Here is a 17,243-nt window from a genome sequence, read left to right on the forward strand (position 1 = left end):
TTTGAAGGTTGTAACTAATTGATGGCAACGATATTCGTAGGAGCCATTTATTTTACAATTTTTTTTTAACCTGATTTGATTTTATTTTACACGTACACTTACCCTATATTGTTTATTTATTTCCAGGAGGAACATGCGTGGTGGTAGGCTTGCTAATAGCAGCGCTGGACCTGATGTGGCCGCACAAGTTCTCCACGGTGCTGGAGGTGGACTACGACACGCCATACGACCGGCACGTGCTGATCGTCGACAGCAGCCGCCAGCGCGCGCGCCCGCCGCAGCCGTCGCTGCCTACTAGGATACTTAGGTACCTACTTAACTGTTTTCTATGGAATCCGTATGAAACATGACAAAGATAATTTATTTGCAAAACATGAGTTTACATTAAAATAAAACTTTATACTCCAATGGGTACATAATTTTAAATAGAAAACATGCTATAATTCCACAAAGAAAAAGTTACACTAATATGTCGCCACATTAGTTAATTTCTACTTACCCGAGGTTGGCGTAAATAAATCGTATAAATTATAATAACATTTACGAGTATCAATTACGAGATTTTAATGTTTATTAAATAGGTAAATTTAAATCTGTGAAAGTGCTATTCACATAATACTTTACTCATATCCACAAAAATAAAAAAGCTTTTACTACTATAGTCTTATTATAGGACCTAGTCCATTTATTTATGGAATTTAGGCCGTCAATGAAAAGAGTGACTTCAAATTTTGTCTCTCTCTCACCAGGAGATTATCATCGAAGACTCGGGACATGGGCAACGTATCGATGTCGGTGGTGAACGAGAGCGACCGGGGGAGGGACAACCCTGCCTTCCAGCACGAGCGCAAGCCCAACTCGCCCTGGAGGTATCCGCTCTTCAGGAGACAGATCGATAGGTATATCTTGTGTTTATAGATGCATCAGACTTCTCAACTCAGCCCTCATCATCCCAATGAGAGAATACTGTACTCACCATGGCGAATACAATAAATAGATTTATTTATTTTAACTATAAAAGTATAGATACTCCAAAATATACTCAACCATTATTGCGAAAACTATAGTACGTGATTATAAATTGTATTTTCCAGGGTGGACTCTGCGTCAAGCCTGGGCTCGAGTATAAACGGCAACAATTCCGGGATCAAGATGTCGCCGCTAGGGAACAGCACGCTTGGGGCTGCACCATCTATACCCATACACAGGTTTGTTCGCTCCAGGTTAAACACAACAGACTATAAAGACAGACGGACAACTAAATAATCCTGTAAGGGTTCCACGGAACCCTAAAAAATCAAACAGCTATGGTTTATTTACTGCTAAACTAACTCTCCTCTCCTCCTCTCTCAACTTGTACTTGAATCCATAAAAGCATATCTATTCTTTTCTAATTAAGGTCTTTGTTCTTGTCATTACGAGCTAAGGCTATATTTTTATTCAGATAATTCTTCCGGGACTTGGATGTTTATCTATATATGTATTTGTTATAAGTATCGCTGAGTTAGTATCCCATCGAGCTTACTTTGGAGCTGGCTCAATCTGAGTGATTTGTCCTAATATATTTATTTATTTCCAGGTTTAGGCCACAGATCCCAGCCGCGGAACGAGTAAAAGATATGTGGTGAAGAAGTACTCTAGTAAAAAAATTAATTATAGTTATCTTAGTGCCAGGAGTAAGTATCGGCAACGCTTGGCCGAACTACTGATCTCGTGAGACGGACTTTACTATATTAATTTATACACCACCACACTAATTCGATTTACCTAACTTAGAACCTGAAGAACATTTTAGTAATTATTATGGTGAACTATTCAAGCACTTTCAATTAATACGCGTGTCCGTCGGTTGTATGCAAATTGATGCAATTGTAAATATGTAAATTATTAAATATTAACTGTAAATTATATAGAAATTATTCCGTCCAGTGTCATAAATTATAATGTCTAGAAATATAACATTTTGCATACCTCGTTATAATCATGTACGTTTAGTAAATCGTGAAAAAAAATATATAATCAAAACATCGACACAAGTGAATGCTTTGTGCCATATAAAAATTAGAGCGTAGACAATATTGAGATGAAACTAACGATCAATTAATTAAATAGCTACGTAAGGCCCTGCTCACACTACAGGATAAATATGTATTCAAGTCAAATTTATGGCTAAAATTGCCAACAAAACGACGTATTAACTTTACAAAAATTACATTTAACTTTGCATGAGGCCTTATTCTAAAGATTGTAATCGATAGTTCAATTGATAAATTATTATGTGGCATTAATGTAATAAAACTACATTTTGTAACCAATGCAATTAATTTATAACTAAGTATAAAACCTATTTCAAAATTACATGAACAACATTAGCTAGTGCGATAGATTTCAATCTGGAACCACAAACAATTATTGTATTATTTGACATTGTATTGACTATTACTACTAGAAAGAAGTCATTTAGTTATAAATTAGTAGATAAGCTATTTATTTAAACTTAACGTAGTTGGACGTGCGAACGATATGTGATAGTGTGGACGTTTTAAATTACAAATTTAATTTCTACGTCATAAGTATTAATATAAACATCACAGGTCATGTTCAATGTTGCGAAAATATGTTTGCAACAGTGAATATGCGTCGTTACCTTTGAAATCAATATAAAAGTGAGACTTTAAAGAGTGACTGTAAAATAAAATGTATTTATTGTGATCGACAAAAATATATTCAAATTTCAAAATTGCTCATATTTTACTTACTCCTTCCTCATCGCGAAATTATATCTTAAGTCCCTTTATTCCGTTACACGTTTAATATAATACCTAGATATTTGCAGTACCTAAGTAACATTACTGGTCTTATATAAACACTTTTTTTTGAATAATTAAATAGCAATCAATCCGAGTTACAATTATGAGGCACTATGACTATTTATTTTAAATGATCTGTTAAATGAAAAGAAAAACGACATGATAAATAACATCATAATTTAATGACAAATCCGCTACAAGAATACCAAATATATTGCACTCGAAATATAAATAAATCTATACAAACCAATCATTTCATCCGTTTATCACGCCTGCGCAATGGGGGCGGGCTCCTTGACCAGGTGGTCCAAGTTGAGCTGGCAGAGGAACGCGCTCCAGTTCACGTAGCCGTCGTGGATCAGTGTGTCCATGTCAGCCCATAATTTGCACTGGGAATTTATACAAAATTAATTACCTACTTGTCATTGTTGTCATACTGCCTACCAATTTATTGTCTTTATCAGCAAATAGTTCTTACCTCGGTATCCTTGACTGGAGGAGCGTGTCGCACCACCTTCTGATAGTCCTCCTCCGTGAGATTAAACACAGGACGCGTCTTGAAATCCAGGAACTCCATCAGATCTTCATAAAGGATATTGCAGTTATTATCCTTTTTCAATCTAGTACAAAGCAAATTAAAAATATAATACACTTAGTTATGGGCTCACAATAAAAGTTTTTGGATTTAGCTTGTAAGAAAACGTGTGATTTTGTTTTTATACTCACACTGACAGCATGCAGTCCATCAGATCGCCGTTGAGCGGCAGTCGATGAGCCCTCAGCAGCTGGCGCAGCCGGTGCGGCGACAGCACGCCGGTGCCGACCTCGTCCGAGTGCATCAGACCCTCGCGGAGTCTGTCGCGGTCATCCCAGAGGCCGCGCGTCAGGTCTGTGAATACTAACGACCTACACATACAAAAATGTATAGCTATACTAAAATAGATACAAAATGGAAGACGCCAAAACTTAACTGGATGATACCTGAAATATTTTTTATTGAGATACATAGGTATCTCGTTATTAAATTAAATTTTCTAAAATACAATCTCCTATGAAATCTTCAAAAATATAATTATTTATAAATAACTTAAATAAAATACCTTATCATTTCTCGTCGTGGATTTTTCTCGATGCCAGGATCACCACGGAAATGTCGGATTATTGTTATAAACTCGTGCTCAGTCATCTTCTCACACATAATCTCCTTCAACGCTTGTCTGTATGGAAAATTTAATATTATTAAATACACACACTTTATGTATTGAATACAGTATGTTCGAAAAAAAATAAAAACTCCTTTTTTATCAATTTATATGTTTAGAAAGTTTTGAAAACTTTGTTTTAAAAAAAGAATCCTCAACGTTCATGGAAAATTCAAGCCAATAATCGTCACTTCCGTTTAACTGGTGCATGTAATGTGCGTTCGGTGATTGGCCAGAATTTATTCCGAACAAACGTCACACGGGATATGTTACATCGTCTCTTCAAGTTATAAAATAATTATCATTATTATTAATTCTATGAAAAAATGAAAATATAAAACAAGATAACTCACTTAAAACATTTGACTGACATGAGATCTTTCTTGTCGGGGAGCACCGCGTCCATATATTTGGCTACAAAGTTCTTGTATCCGTTTTCCACACTTGCTAAAGTGCGGCGAATTTTATCCATTATCAAAGCAATATTTGCCATTGGATACTGTTAAGAAAAAGTAAATTAGTAAGAAAAAAGTGCCTATAGTAAAAAAAGGTTAGCAAATCAAAAACATGCGAAGAATAGTAGACAATAAATCGGTGGTAAGGCTTTTCTTATGAACAATTTTATGGTACTTAGCTTAATTCGATTTAAAAATAATTATCAGGATACTATTTCTGTCCTAATAATTAAAATATTTCATGTTTTACTACCTCTCACCACCACCATCTCTATCTATAATTGAATTATTTGTCTATACCTGATTGACTTCAAGATAGCGCAGCGCATACTCATCAGCGGCGACGAGCCGGAACTTGTGCTTGTTGATGTCCAGCTCGTTGCCGACCCACATGTCCTGGTCCGTATACGCGGGAGGCTCTTTCGGCACGAAGAAGTCCACGTCAGGGAGGTACATTTTGGTGCGCCTGAAGAACTTGCCTCCCTGTGTTATTTATTTATATTATTTTTAAATAAAACTTCTATAGCCATTTAAGGTTATTTAATCTAAAAGACTGAAACGGCCCGATGTGAGCCAAACTCGAGCTTGGCAAGCCATATAAATGCACAGGCACATAATCACAGCACATAATAGAAAATATATTTAATCTACTCTATTATTGTCGATGGATGCCCTCATCGAAATCAATGAATAGGACGAATCTATACCTGGAAACCAGAGTTGCGCTCGCTCAGCTCGAACACGCCCAAGGTGTCATCGCACAGGAAGTACTTGATGATGAAGTAGCGGCGCGCGTCCTCAGGGTTGTCCGTAATGAGGCGCGCCGCAAACCGCAGCACGTGGGAGTCGTACCCTACTCTGTAATATTATATATTTCTCTGGTAATTGACGACCACTGCAGCATAATGGTCATCGTGTCGGACACTGGAGAGCCCGGGTTCGATCACCGGTCAGGTGAAAATGAAAAATGATATTTTTCAGATTGACCTGTTTTTTAATCTTTATCTATATATGTATGTATACGGCCTGCCCCGACTTCACTCGGGTAAAACCATAATATACACGTAAACCTTTCTCAGAAATCATATTATGTATTAGTGAAAACCACACGAAAATTCGTGCAGTATTTTTTGAGTTTACCAAGAACAGATACGTCAGAAGACTATGTTTAATAATATAATGTAAGTATATGGATACACTGCTAATAATAAAAGAAGGTCCGCTACTTTAATACTACTTTTATGAAATATTTTACTTGTCCTTATGAAGGAACTTCATGAAGTCTCCATGTGGGGCTTTGGGCTCGACCGTGCGGCAATTCTGAGCGGAGTCCTCATATGAGCCGTAGCCGTTCCACGGTGGTAGCTGGCGGTCCGCCGTGCTGGTGCTGACGCACTCCTTCTCGTCCCCGGGGATCGGGAGCGGTGTGAATACATCTGTTCCCATTAATTTATTTGTAAAAAATACATACATTTGTATAAATACACTAAAAATATATTCCAAAGTTACAGGAATTAATACTTCAAACACGATCATAGAACGATGATGTGTCGGATGTGTGTTGCCTATAAAGCAAACATCAGAGCGTTGTGACGACTCAGTCTTAGCTTTGGCGCCATGCGGTGTGGTCGTGTTCCCTTGTGATTTATAAGTGATAGTAAAATAAAATGGTCAATGTGTATACAAAGTTGTGTTAGTTTACTATTAATATAATTTAAAATTCAGTTTAGTAAACTTACCTAAACCATAAGTGGCTCGATAGTATTCCTTGGTGTACGGATCACAGTCAGTAAGGACGACATTCCTGCCGAATGCGTTGACCACAGCACCAATGCTGAGATCCGCCGGGCCGTACGCCGGGAGCCGCGGCCCGCCCGTCATCTCGATGCGAGGCGGGATTTTCTACAATATAAATTTTTCAAAAGGAACTAACTCTAAAAGGTAAGTCGAATGATTTTTCCTCCGACATAATATGTGCTACATACGTTTGGTTGACGAATGCACCATTATAGTCTACTCGTTTTTTTTAGTATGTCACAAAATCAAAAATAGCACACCTGAACTTTTATAAATTACTACCTACTAACATTAGACGCTAAAGAGTCGTCTAATATTGGACGTATTAGTACAAATAAAGAGGTAAAATATCGCTATGTACATAATTAATTAGCCAAATAGTATCAACTCTTGAATCATTCACAATTCTCAACCATCGAAATTTTTTCTTTGTTTTCGAGCTACTCTAATATATAAATCTATGCTAAAAACCATCGATAAAAATTAATGAATATAGATTAAATAAACTTCGGTCGTGTGAAAATCAGGTTCATGATTCATGCCAATTAGGCGATATATATCTATACTTATTACGATGTTTAAAAAAGGGAGTCTGAGGTACCCCAACATCTATGATAAATAAGTACTTTTGGCAACCGCATCCTTTTCAAGAACATGGGCCCCGCCTCCATCCCTGAATTAGGCGGCATCACTTCTTTGATCTCTATAGTGTCATCCGCCAGGAAGTAGTGGATCTCCATGAGGTGCAGAACTCCAAACTCCGAATCTCTATCATCCCAGTATCCATAAAATCTAAAAATTTGTTGATATAATTTTAGAAATGATTAATATTATTTCTTTGACATTTCCTTTTAGCAAAGAAAGATTGGTACTTATATTTAGCTATCACTTCCGTAACTTACCTTAAAACTTGTCTATCAAAATCTAGAAATTGTTTAAAAGGTCTATGTTTGGGCGGTTTCCTTGTATCAGGCGCTATCTGAAATAGGGCAAATTAGTTAGATATCACATATCCTCTCGTCAATGTCGTAAGAGGCTACTATGGGATAAAAAGCATTGACAACTAATATGCAACAACAGCATTCCCGGTGGTCGGCCGGTCGTATAATCACTGCTGAATCTTAAAAATTACCTGTACTTCGGGACATAACAGCCCAGAACACAAACACGCGGGGACGATAGCAAATCAATCACATTTTACTAACCTCGATGGCATCAGGATACGGAAGAGGATCAGGTACATTAATTCCAAGTCGGTTGAGAAAAACTCTTGTAAAATTATCACAGTTGACGATCTACAAATAAAAATATTAATGTACTAACAAACCAAAATATAAACAAAACGGTAAATAAATTGCTATAGTTACCTTAAATACTTTCCCATACAACGTTACTTCTAATCCAACATTTAAATCCAATACATCGTAATACAAGTCGTAAGAAAATGGAAGACGTATCCTTTGACGACTAATAAGGGTTCCTATAATTTGACAAAAATCAATCTCACTAAACATAACTTAGCTAAGTGTGATAATTTATATATGCATACAAATGTAAAAAAAACAATCCATAGTGAAATAATAGTAGAACAAATAATATTTATTATATCTGTGAACTTTTCAAACAACCGCCATTTTGGCGCGCTTGAAGAGACCGGACATGATGTCAGTCTATGATCACCTCACATACTGATTTTTGATTTAATGAAGTACCTACAGGAAAATGGCAAATACCAAAGTGCATGTAACGATTGTCTTGTAGAGGAACCGAGGTAATATTTCTTTTTTACTTTGATGGTTCTGACGTCAAGACCCTTTTCAAATCGGAAACTACTAGTGGTCGAATCTTCCGGCACAAGAGTAAATTATTCTACCCAAAGCAAGCGAAACAAATAAGGGACAGACAGAAAATCGTAAAACACAGCCAAGTTTTAATAATATTTTTTTAATAAAAAGTATTTTCTTGCTGACGTCCACGGTTTCCGAGGCGTCATATTTAGTCAGGACCACTCTTAGATGAGAGAGAAAAAATAGGATTACATATACCTTGTGATAAACCACTGTTTTCAGTCTTTGGTTCCACAACCTTTAAAGTGCCATCTTCAAGGAAGAACAAAATAGTAACTTTTCGTAGAATACTGGACCCGACTTTCATTTCGTGTAATGATTGTTGGAAATACGCTTGAAATGTCAGAATCTGCAAGATAACTGTGATTTAAGTGTAAATGAGTTTAAAATTTGCACCTAACGCGTAAAGTAACTAGGCAAACTACGTATAGCATACCGCATACCTACTAATATTGTTTTAAAGTACCTATCTGATTTGACTCTTGCACCGATCAAATCAAAAACTTTTGAACATTTTACTGTCTTCTTCTTTTCAAAATCAAAATCAAATCATTTATTCAGAAATTAGGCCTTCACAGGCACTTTTTCACGTCATATTCTAAATTAAATGATGTTTACCAAAGCTACAAACTACTAGCATTTCGGAACGACCACTGCTGAGAAGAAATGCCGAAAGAAACTCATTCAAACAGTGTTGGTCCCTATTATGCCAGAAGGGCTTACCATTTTTTAAATATAAATTTATGTATAATTTTTTATCAGTAATATAACATGTAAGTACACAATAAAGTACATGGTCAAAAGGTATACTGAAACATATTATGATTGTGATCAAGTGCTGATGAAAGGAATATATATATATATATATATATATATATATATATATATATATATATATATATATATATATATATATATATATATATATAGTGAGAGGTGGAAGTTTTAGGAAGGGTCCAAGGTTTTTTATCATTTAAATAGTCGCTAATCGTGTAATAAGCATTAGCCATTAAAGCATTTTTAATATATGATTTAAATTTTGGCATTGGCAAGTTAATAGCCTCTACAGGGAGTTTATTGAACAATTTTACACTTTGACCCACGAAAGACCGCCTAACCTTCTAGTGTGTTAATTACTAACATTGGTGTAATTTTTTATTCAAAAGGCACAAGGTCGCCTAAAGGCATTTGACATGGCTTTTACCGCATCTAATGGCAAGTAATCGCATACACACTACTACTGAACACTGTCAACCGGTGTTCAGGTTTCCTCAAAATATAATTTTACAATAGAGTTTACATGCACAAAAAAATTTGCAACACCAAAATGAACACCAACCTAACATTTTCCTTGGTGACATGTTCATAAATTATGAATTAAAATGCCTTACGTTTTTATCATACATGAGCCAAGTGGGCAAATCGGGCGCTTGCTTTCGGCAGTAGAGCGACGGGACGCGGTTGCCTTCCTCTGCCTTGTCCACCAGCATGTTTATCCCGTCGATGCTGGTGAAAACTGGACGGACGCCGAATCGCGTCTTCCCTAGCTATTTTAACCAACATTTTATTAGGATATTAAGTAAAGTTTGAACTCTAGAAGACTTTTTCTATTATATTTCTTTTTGATTCTAAAACATAGGTACATGCTGTACCTACTTAACTAAAAATGTTTAAACGACCTTCTTCTATATTTATTTTTACTGAGAGGAATAAAAACAAACTAAGTAATACTTGCCAGAGGATTTGTTCCATAACCAGGTAAACATGGTAGCCTTGGATTCCTTATAGACATGATAGAGGTATATTAGCAACAACAATTATATAAAATAAAATACGATAGTACTTGAAAATCGAAATAATGACATCAAAATACATGAAAAAACGTTCAAAATAGTTACTATGGAAACATACACGAAATAATAAAATTACTAGTATCCAGGGTTCCAAGATACTTATATAAAAAAAAACAGGAAGCACATAGCAACACTTTTCTGACATCTGACAAATGGCTGAACTGACATTGACTACAGATAACAGAACAGTTTATAAATAAAAACAAATGTCCTCAATGAATTTATTGTAATTTTCGTTTAATTTACATAATATTGTCCTTGAAGAAAGAAAAATAGCTTTAAATTTAAAATCTTATCACTTACTTTGATGCGAATATTTTCCATTTTCCAGGCGCTACTTTGAATTTAATGTTGTGAATTAATTTCTTTACTCATCAAAATGATTGATGTTAAAACGAAGATTTGTTCTTTCTTCATATTTAATTCTAATTTCGGTCCTAAAGAAGGCGAAGTAAGTGTTCTCAAACTCCTATAATCTAGACACCACAAAACTAGATCGAGATCTGTGGTAGACACAATCTCACGAAATCGTATTTTTTTATAAACTTTCTAATGCTGATACTTCTTTAAATATTTACTCTTTGATTCCCAAGCTTAACGGGCAGATAAGTATGATATTAATACTTTAAACCATGTCATTTCAGGAATTGAAAAAGATAATTTATTACCACCCAAGCCAGACTGCCAGTGATGCACGTAAGATGCAAGTTGGTCTCTGTGAGGCAGTCGTTAAATTTATGTCGTAAGTAATGAATGTTAATTTTTTAATTATAACCATATACATCATTTCTCATTATATATTTTAAAATCATAAAATGGGACATGGCTAGGAGGTGATGATTTTAAAAACATACTTAATCATTCTGCACACACAGTACTATTAGTCCCTGTGCTATGTTCTCATGAAAATATTAGATTGCAAATCCTCCTTACGTGTTAATCCTTAATGTTAACATTAGATAATTGCATTTGTCTCATTTCAGTACATTTTCCTCAGAACCATGTGAAGCACTACAAACACAGACAAAACGGTACATCTTCTACCAACCTGAGAAGGGCTTTTGGATGATTTTGGTAATGTCTTTATCTTTGTTTGTAAATTAGTTTTTTGATTTAATAATTTAGTTTTTGACAATATTTTTTTTTTTATAAAAGCAAGCACTCTCCTCTCTGCATGTTCAGTTGCGTTCAGGGCTGTGAAGCCCAGGGTCAGTATAAAAAGAAAATACAACTGTGATTTCGTTTTAAAGTTTGACAACAGGCAGGCGGCCGATGTAACCGGCCTCCTGCCTGTTGTCAAACATTCTTGGTTATTGGCCTATGAGGCTGTGTGCAAAGCAAGCACTCTCCTTAACTTGGCCAAGAAAATTCCTTCAGAAAAATCATGCCATGTTCTAAAACTATAATAACTTATTATACAGGTTGTAAGAATACCATACACCACTAAAGCTTTATCAGCTATTGGAGAGACACAGGGGGAAGTGGTAAGTTCGCTTTTAAATAATTGATCCTTAAAAGGAATAAATTAGTAGTTGATAAAAACTTCAATGAAGTTTCAAGATATTTTATTCACGGTTTTAAGTTTTAGAATTATTGAAGTCTGATTAATTCCTTTGTAATAGTGTGTATTGTTTATAAAAATATCTCCTTACAGGTGGATCCATCAGTTATGAGTGATTTACTTACTTCAGCATATAAAATGTTCCGAATGTTCATGGGACCATTCAAAGACATTCCTATTGATGAGATATACACAACTTGTGAAGAAATTTTTACACCAGTAAGAATATTACTGATTTTTTTATACTATTTATTTACCTTTACCTAAATATTTTATTATGTAATCAGTACAACATTTGAGGCAATGTCCCAAAAAATACTGAAATAATTATAAACTCATTTTGATACAAGAATTCATAGTATTATATTATAGTTTACTGTTCTCTACCTCTGAATTCAGTTTTGTTTTTATTTTTCCAGTACATACTATCAACAAATCTGAAGAATGATGTGTCAGACATAATACAAGGCATTCATTACCTACCGCTGGACAAGAATACTTTCTTCAGAGTTGTATGTTTCATAGATTTACTTGAGGTCAATTATCCTGATTTCAAATGCATATCTTTTGTTTACAATGACCAACTTATATGGTAAGTTGTATTGAAATATTATAAACATTTATTAATATTTTCAGTAGATAAATGTTGCATATAACATAGCGATAAACTCAAAAACAACTGTACGGATTTTCATTAATTTTTTTCACCAATAGATAGTGTGATTCCTAAAGAAGTATTCTTTTGCATTTAAAATTAATTGTATCATGAACTTCTCAATACTAACAATTCTCAATATAATGGTTACAGTGACATCCTACATTAATTTTAATTATTTTCCAATGCATCTGTCAGTATCTGCATTTTAAATTACAAGCTTCTAAAAACTATATAAAATGTTTGCAGGAACAGCCTCTCGAATAATGATATGCTTACACTGTACCAGTATTTAGTTCAAACATTAATACCGAAGCAAGTAGAGAAGGAGATACACGGGGATGCAGTAGCGGCCGCACAGAGGCACGGCAGGTTCGTCAGTCCAGCAGAAGGCATACGGAATAAAGAGGATCTTCAGAAGCTAGTCAAAGTGTACCTGATGAGGGAAGACGACAATGAAACAAAACAGTACTATTTGATAGTGTATAGAACTTTGAGTGCTACCATTTGTTTTACTGTTGACGGTAAGAGCTTGAACATTTTTCATTTTCAAGGTTCATTATGAAGTTTAGTATTTATTGTTATGATTCTTTCGTAACACTACCAAGCGAACTAGGGAAAACAATGTAATCAACTTGTTGGCTTGGTGATATTGATAAAGACATTTCCTTTTTTATCTCATTTGTTTCTAACTAGCTTTTGCCAGCGGCTTCGCCCGCGTCGTTTTTCCCACGGGAAAAGATCTTTTTTAATAATGTCCGGGATGTAAAACTTTACATCCCGGACATTACTTTTACTTTATGTTTATATTCTTCTCTGTACTCCTAACTATATGAATGCGAAATTTAATTGGTTGAGTAGATAAAGCATGAAGTTGGCACTTGGCGGTAATCTTATTTAACATAGCTGACGTTTCGTGCGGCGTTGCAGCCGCAATAACCGATCAATCTGGCTACATAATGTTATAATAATGTGTACTTTTCATGTTAATACAATGTTTCAGTGAACACAAATCTGGACATTGAGACATTCAGGGCTCTGGACGCTTTCATGGGCCCGCAGCTGTTCAGCATAGCGTCCTCCATCAGTGAACAATGCACTATCCACGCCCTGCAGACCGCCCAACTTGCCACAGACCACAAGTTTGTCTATTTCAATAGACTTAACTTGGCCTTCAAGACTTCTGTGAGTATTTAATCCCACTAAACAATATTTTTATAGCTGTAGGATCATATCATTACAAATCATAAAACAAAGTCCTCTACCGCGTCTGGTGTCTATAAACTCAAAACTACATATACAAATACATATAATAATATGATATACAAACAAACATATACCTAATATGATCCTACAGCTAATAACATGATAGATAACTATAAATGGTATTTGTATTTTATTTTTCAGCCAGCAAATAAATTAGTTCCATCCGGTGCTGTCAAACCAGAGGTGTTAAGTATGATAGCAAACATACATTCTGATAGAAAAAGGTACTACTGTATTATATTTGCTGTTTGCTGTATTAATTTCGAATACATTTTGTCAAATATACAAAATATATTTTTATATTTTTCAGTCTAGGTAATTATGGCGAAATTATAATTAAAATACCTGACGAGTATTGGATAACAGGGAAAGTGTCAAATGAAAGAGAATTTTATGTAATAATCCAAGAAAAGAATGCCACTCTAAAGGAAATCTCTGGTAAGTTATCTGTTTTATGAATGCATAAAACATTATAAAAAAAATGATAATTCGTATACATGGAATTATTAGGTACTCAGTACCTACTAATTCCAAGAAATTATCCTGCATGACTTCCATCAAACCATAAAATATAAAAAATATCGAGTTTCCTTACAAGGTCCTGTGCGCACTGAGATATTTCACCTCAGGATTTAAATTCGAGTATTCGCACCAATATTTCGCGCGATGAATTACAATGCCTAAATGTATTGTATACTGCTTTCAATGGTAGGTATTGCTTCTTTCAAAACCTATTAGTTTATTTTTAATCAAAATGAGGAATCGGCAATGTTTTATTTTTCAGATGAGGTCAAACGAATATGTGAGTCGCAAATGAAAGGTGCTTTGTTCTTTTACCCAATATAAATCTGTGTCCCCAAATAAAAATATTAGTAGTTATTTTACGAAAAATAGTAGCCAAGTGTTTATGAATAACTTATTATGATGAAAAATATATAAATAAAAAAGTTTTACTCAATGTTAAGTTATATTTTTTTTTATTCATATAATAGTAACTATATTGACAAACTTACAAATAAAATCTATATTATACAATTTACAAAACTTTAATTGAATGCTAGTCACTAGATACCTTTTTGTCTTGAATGTTCATCATTTTTTTATACATTTTTATAACAAGTTTCCTGTTCTCGTAACCCCAGGCAAGAAGGACGCATAACACGCACACTGCTCCAATAGCGATATGTAGTATTATTGAACTTCTAGATAATTTATTTTCTGAAATCTTACAAATACATCCGGCAATAAACAATGTTATAAGAAAAAACTTGCCAACATTTAGTCCTTCTAATGGCTGGTAGCCGGTATCTCTATATTTATGATTTATAAAGTGTATACTATGCAATATCCTAGCGAACATATTGATACAATTAGAAATAATAAATCCTACAGGCCCGAAAATATATGTCAAACCATATGATAATATCAAAAAGCATATAGAAAAGAAAACCATCCAGTAATTATATTTATTTAGTTCTGCACTCGTCATTGTAGCAAAAGTGTAACATTCTGTAATTCCATTGATGGCCAGCAAAACTATGGCCAGGCAATGGCTCCTCAGCAGCTGCACAGGCAACCCGCTGGCTACAAATGCGTCGCCACCATACAACAGCAGCAGAGTATGTGCATAACTTTGTCCAAACACTAACACTAACAAACCTATTGATCCTACAGTTTTACAAATCTGAGACAATACCATGCATGACTCTTGAATTTTGTGTTGGTCTTGCTTATGCAATGGTAATTCTCTACTCACCATCTGTGTAAAGTAAAAATAGCTGCTGTCCTCAATAGGTCTAAAAATAAACCTGGCTGCTAAGCTTCCCAGATTATTCACTACATCATATGTAGCTTGTTCAGAAAAAGACATGACTGGGCTCATTGACATAACATATTTCTCTCCTTCTGTCAACAATTGCTTCACAATACCTTGTTTTGCGAAACTTACAGTAAGGGTATTTAGCTTTTTGTTGAATGTTGAATTAACAGATCCTAAATATTTAGGCATGAAATCTTTCAATGATGTAAATTGGAAGTCATCCATATTGTTATACAATCTCTGCAAAACTACATCTGGAATAAACTTGCTCTTCAGAGCACCCTTTGCATATAGAGGTTTATTTTTGATGTACCAGTAAAAGAAAGTATAATATAATAACACTATTATTCCTATACTTACTACTTGTGCCACAGAAAATGCTATAAGTGCAAAAGACTGGTTGTAGATAATAATTGATACAAATAATACCGATCTTGTGAAAATATACAAAGTATCCAGGGCAACCTTCAGTTTTATAAAACAAAATAGTTGGGCAATGAGTGCCATGTTGGCAGCACACAACTCCAAGATACAGGACAAGGCAACACTCCAACAACCAATAGTATACTGATAAATGTGTTCCGGGCTGCTCAGTGGCAGCCAATTCAACCAGATGTAAACAAAGATGACTGATAACACACAACTGATAGGCACCGAGAGCCAAATTTGATTAATAATATGAGTCCAGCTTAATTCATCTTTCTGTCCCATGCAAGCACGACTAAAAGGCTCACGGCTTAGGAACAATATAGTACTTTCTAACAATAGCAACCTAACATTCATTATGCCCAACACCTCATGTCCTACATTTCTGATTACCCAGGCGTTTATAACAAATGTGACACAACGGAACATTATTTGGAATATGATATTGAAAGATGCATTTTCCAAACTACTCATCAATAGATTACGCCCCATTTTAGAGAATCAGTGTGTTACAGATCAAACATTAATTGTATTTCCATCAACTGTAGATATTGGAATGGTCCTTTTTACCACATAAATCTTTTTATTAGAAATGCAAATGACAAACCAGTGGTCATCATAAGTTATTGATATCTTCTTAAATTGTTCATTTGGAGTAAAAGCCACTGGATCAACCCTGAAATATTGAATAGAAAAAAATAAATTTTGCGTATCACAATTTCAGGAATATTATCACCACTATTATTTTAAAATTGAATACATACTTGTTGGACAGAGTTATAAGATCAGTTATTATCGTAGCGATACGTTCGTCGTTTTCGAGGTCCCCGCCTGATTCAAGGACGGCACCGTCCTCTGTTAACACTAGGTAACCAATTTGATCTGGGATTTTGTCCATTATATCTGCAAATTAAACACAATTCAAATACAAAATAAACAGCATAATAGCACAGTCTTTGTTTTTTAATTTACCTGAATCTCACTGTGAAATAAAATCACGTCGTGTCGTAGATACCTAGGTAAAATAGATTTATTGTTTTGTGATTTTTTGTGTGCATGAATGACAGCAAGCAAACGAACGACAGTGACAATCAAAGAGTAAATTAATTTATGGGTGACAATAACAAAAACAAAATATCAAGACCTAGAATAACTACTACTAGACCGATGATATTAATTGAAAAAGCGTGACACGTTGGTGCACGAATTTCGTTCTACTTTCCGGCCAAATCCAGTTGTCATGTCATATAGTGTGCCAGATGATGAAAAACAAAACAAAATATATTCAACGCTGTCTCTCATTTATTCTCTTGTATTTCTAAACAGAGAAAGCTATAGAAGAAACGTGCATGTTAGAAATACATGAGAAAAAACAAGACAGAGTACTTACTGGCATCTTTTGTCCCTCATAACGCGCCTGACCCATGATTAACTGGATTGAGCGAAAGGAAGTTGTATGGAAATCTTCTATCTCATGTGGTTGCACTCGCGTCCGTTGCGTCGTCGTCTATAGATAGGTCTGTACAGTTTTCTTGGTCTTAGTAAGATCATA

General features: G+C 34.8%; 5 protein-coding genes across 9 annotated transcripts in view; 2 read left to right on the plus strand and 3 right to left on the minus strand.

Annotated features, from left to right (window-relative positions):
* mol (moladietz) overlaps nucleotides 1-3,672 on the plus strand; it is a 45,732-nt gene extending 42,060 nt beyond the window's left edge. For 2 of the 3 annotated variants that reach the window (XM_053754081.1, XM_053754080.1), the window contains 4 exons: nucleotides 127-307; nucleotides 750-899; nucleotides 1,095-1,208; nucleotides 1,580-2,742. In XM_053754081.1, the coding sequence (XP_053610056.1) occupies nucleotides 127-307; nucleotides 750-899; nucleotides 1,095-1,208; nucleotides 1,580-1,628 (494 nt within the window). In that variant the 3' untranslated portion in view covers nucleotides 1,629-2,742. Of the gene's footprint in view, nucleotides 1-126; nucleotides 308-749; nucleotides 900-1,094; nucleotides 1,209-1,579; nucleotides 2,743-3,544 lie in introns of those variants that run through there. The other variant, XM_053754082.1, reaches the window with a different exon arrangement.
* On the minus strand, nucleotides 2,974-10,013 carry LOC128675021 (EF-hand domain-containing family member C2-like). Its single transcript, XM_053754073.2, has 16 exons — nucleotides 9,847-10,013; nucleotides 9,503-9,658; nucleotides 8,310-8,460; nucleotides 7,632-7,744; nucleotides 7,470-7,559; nucleotides 7,167-7,243; nucleotides 6,891-7,056; nucleotides 6,207-6,369; nucleotides 5,723-5,903; nucleotides 5,175-5,325; nucleotides 4,768-4,950; nucleotides 4,366-4,511; nucleotides 3,911-4,027; nucleotides 3,537-3,716; nucleotides 3,289-3,430; nucleotides 2,974-3,199 (listed from the first exon to the last, which is right to left on the minus strand). Exons 1-16 carry the CDS (start codon nucleotides 9,901-9,903, stop codon nucleotides 3,077-3,079), a joined length of 2,196 nt encoding a protein of 731 aa, XP_053610048.1. The 5' UTR covers nucleotides 9,904-10,013; the 3' UTR covers nucleotides 2,974-3,076.
* Nucleotides 10,014-10,073: 60 nt separating this feature from the next.
* Nucleotides 10,074-14,404, plus strand: Ccz1 (Caffeine, calcium, zinc sensitivity 1). Of its 3 annotated transcripts, XM_053754077.2 has the most exons (12): nucleotides 10,074-10,190; nucleotides 10,296-10,415; nucleotides 10,609-10,706; nucleotides 10,948-11,038; nucleotides 11,386-11,448; nucleotides 11,619-11,744; nucleotides 11,945-12,117; nucleotides 12,430-12,704; nucleotides 13,184-13,365; nucleotides 13,588-13,670; nucleotides 13,757-13,884; nucleotides 14,231-14,404. In XM_053754077.2, the coding sequence occupies exons 2-12, from the start codon at nucleotides 10,344-10,346 to the stop codon at nucleotides 14,290-14,292; spliced, it is 1,353 nt and encodes a 450-aa protein (XP_053610052.1). In that variant the 5' UTR covers nucleotides 10,074-10,190; nucleotides 10,296-10,343; the 3' UTR covers nucleotides 14,293-14,404. The 3 variants fall into 3 exon arrangements, with proteins under 3 accessions (XP_053610052.1, XP_053610051.1, XP_053610053.1); XM_053754076.1 differs by having other exon boundaries at nucleotides 10,112-10,415; XM_053754078.2 differs by having other exon boundaries at nucleotides 10,129-10,415; nucleotides 10,962-11,038.
* Nucleotides 14,395-16,183, minus strand: LOC128675022 (uncharacterized protein). Its single transcript, XM_053754075.1, has one exon. It carries the CDS (start codon nucleotides 16,181-16,183, stop codon nucleotides 14,504-14,506), a length of 1,680 nt encoding a protein of 559 aa, XP_053610050.1. The 3' UTR covers nucleotides 14,395-14,503.
* Lamtor4 (Late endosomal/lysosomal adaptor, MAPK and MTOR activator 4) lies at nucleotides 14,395-16,815 on the minus strand. Its single transcript, XM_053754086.1, has 3 exons — nucleotides 16,664-16,815; nucleotides 16,456-16,594; nucleotides 14,395-16,367 (listed from the first exon to the last, which is right to left on the minus strand). Exons 2-3 carry the CDS (start codon nucleotides 16,587-16,589, stop codon nucleotides 16,208-16,210), a joined length of 294 nt encoding a protein of 97 aa, XP_053610061.1. The 5' UTR covers nucleotides 16,590-16,594; nucleotides 16,664-16,815; the 3' UTR covers nucleotides 14,395-16,207.
* Between the last annotated feature and the right edge of the window lie 428 nt (nucleotides 16,816-17,243).

Source organism: Plodia interpunctella, chromosome 13 (assembly GCF_027563975.2).
Source record: "Plodia interpunctella isolate USDA-ARS_2022_Savannah chromosome 13, ilPloInte3.2, whole genome shotgun sequence".
Lineage (NCBI taxonomy): Eukaryota > Metazoa > Arthropoda > Insecta > Lepidoptera > Pyralidae > Plodia > Plodia interpunctella.

Excerpts from the sequence above, each read along its gene's own strand:
- LOC128675021 (XM_053754073.2), bottom strand. The coding sequence starts at position 9,903 with ATGTCTATAAGGAATCCAAGGCTACCATGTTTACCTGGTTATGGAACA. Across the intron at positions 7,745-8,309 it reads AAACAGTGGTTTATCACAAG|GAACCCTTATTAGTCGTCAA; the intron begins GTATATGTAATC and ends GTCAAATTATAG. Across the intron at positions 4,512-4,767 it reads GCTATCTTGAAGTCAATCAG|TATCCAATGGCAAATATTGC; the intron begins GTATAGACAAAT and ends TTTTCTTAACAG.
- Ccz1 (XM_053754077.2), top strand. The coding sequence starts at position 10,344 with ATGATTGATGTTAAAACGAAGATTTGTTCTTTCTTCATATTTAATTCT. Across the intron at positions 11,449-11,618 it reads GAGAGACACAGGGGGAAGTG|GTGGATCCATCAGTTATGAG; the intron begins GTAAGTTCGCTT and ends ATCTCCTTACAG. Across the intron at positions 12,705-13,183 it reads CATTTGTTTTACTGTTGACG|TGAACACAAATCTGGACATT; the intron begins GTAAGAGCTTGA and ends ACAATGTTTCAG.
- LOC128675022 (XM_053754075.1), bottom strand. The coding sequence starts at position 16,183 with ATGGGGCGTAATCTATTGATGAGTAGTTTGGAAAATGCATCTTTCAAT.
- Lamtor4 (XM_053754086.1), bottom strand. The coding sequence starts at position 16,589 with ATGGACAAAATCCCAGATCAAATTGGTTACCTAGTGTTAACAGAGGAC. Across the intron at positions 16,368-16,455 it reads CTTATAACTCTGTCCAACAA|GGTTGATCCAGTGGCTTTTA; the intron begins GTATGTATTCAA and ends TCAATATTTCAG.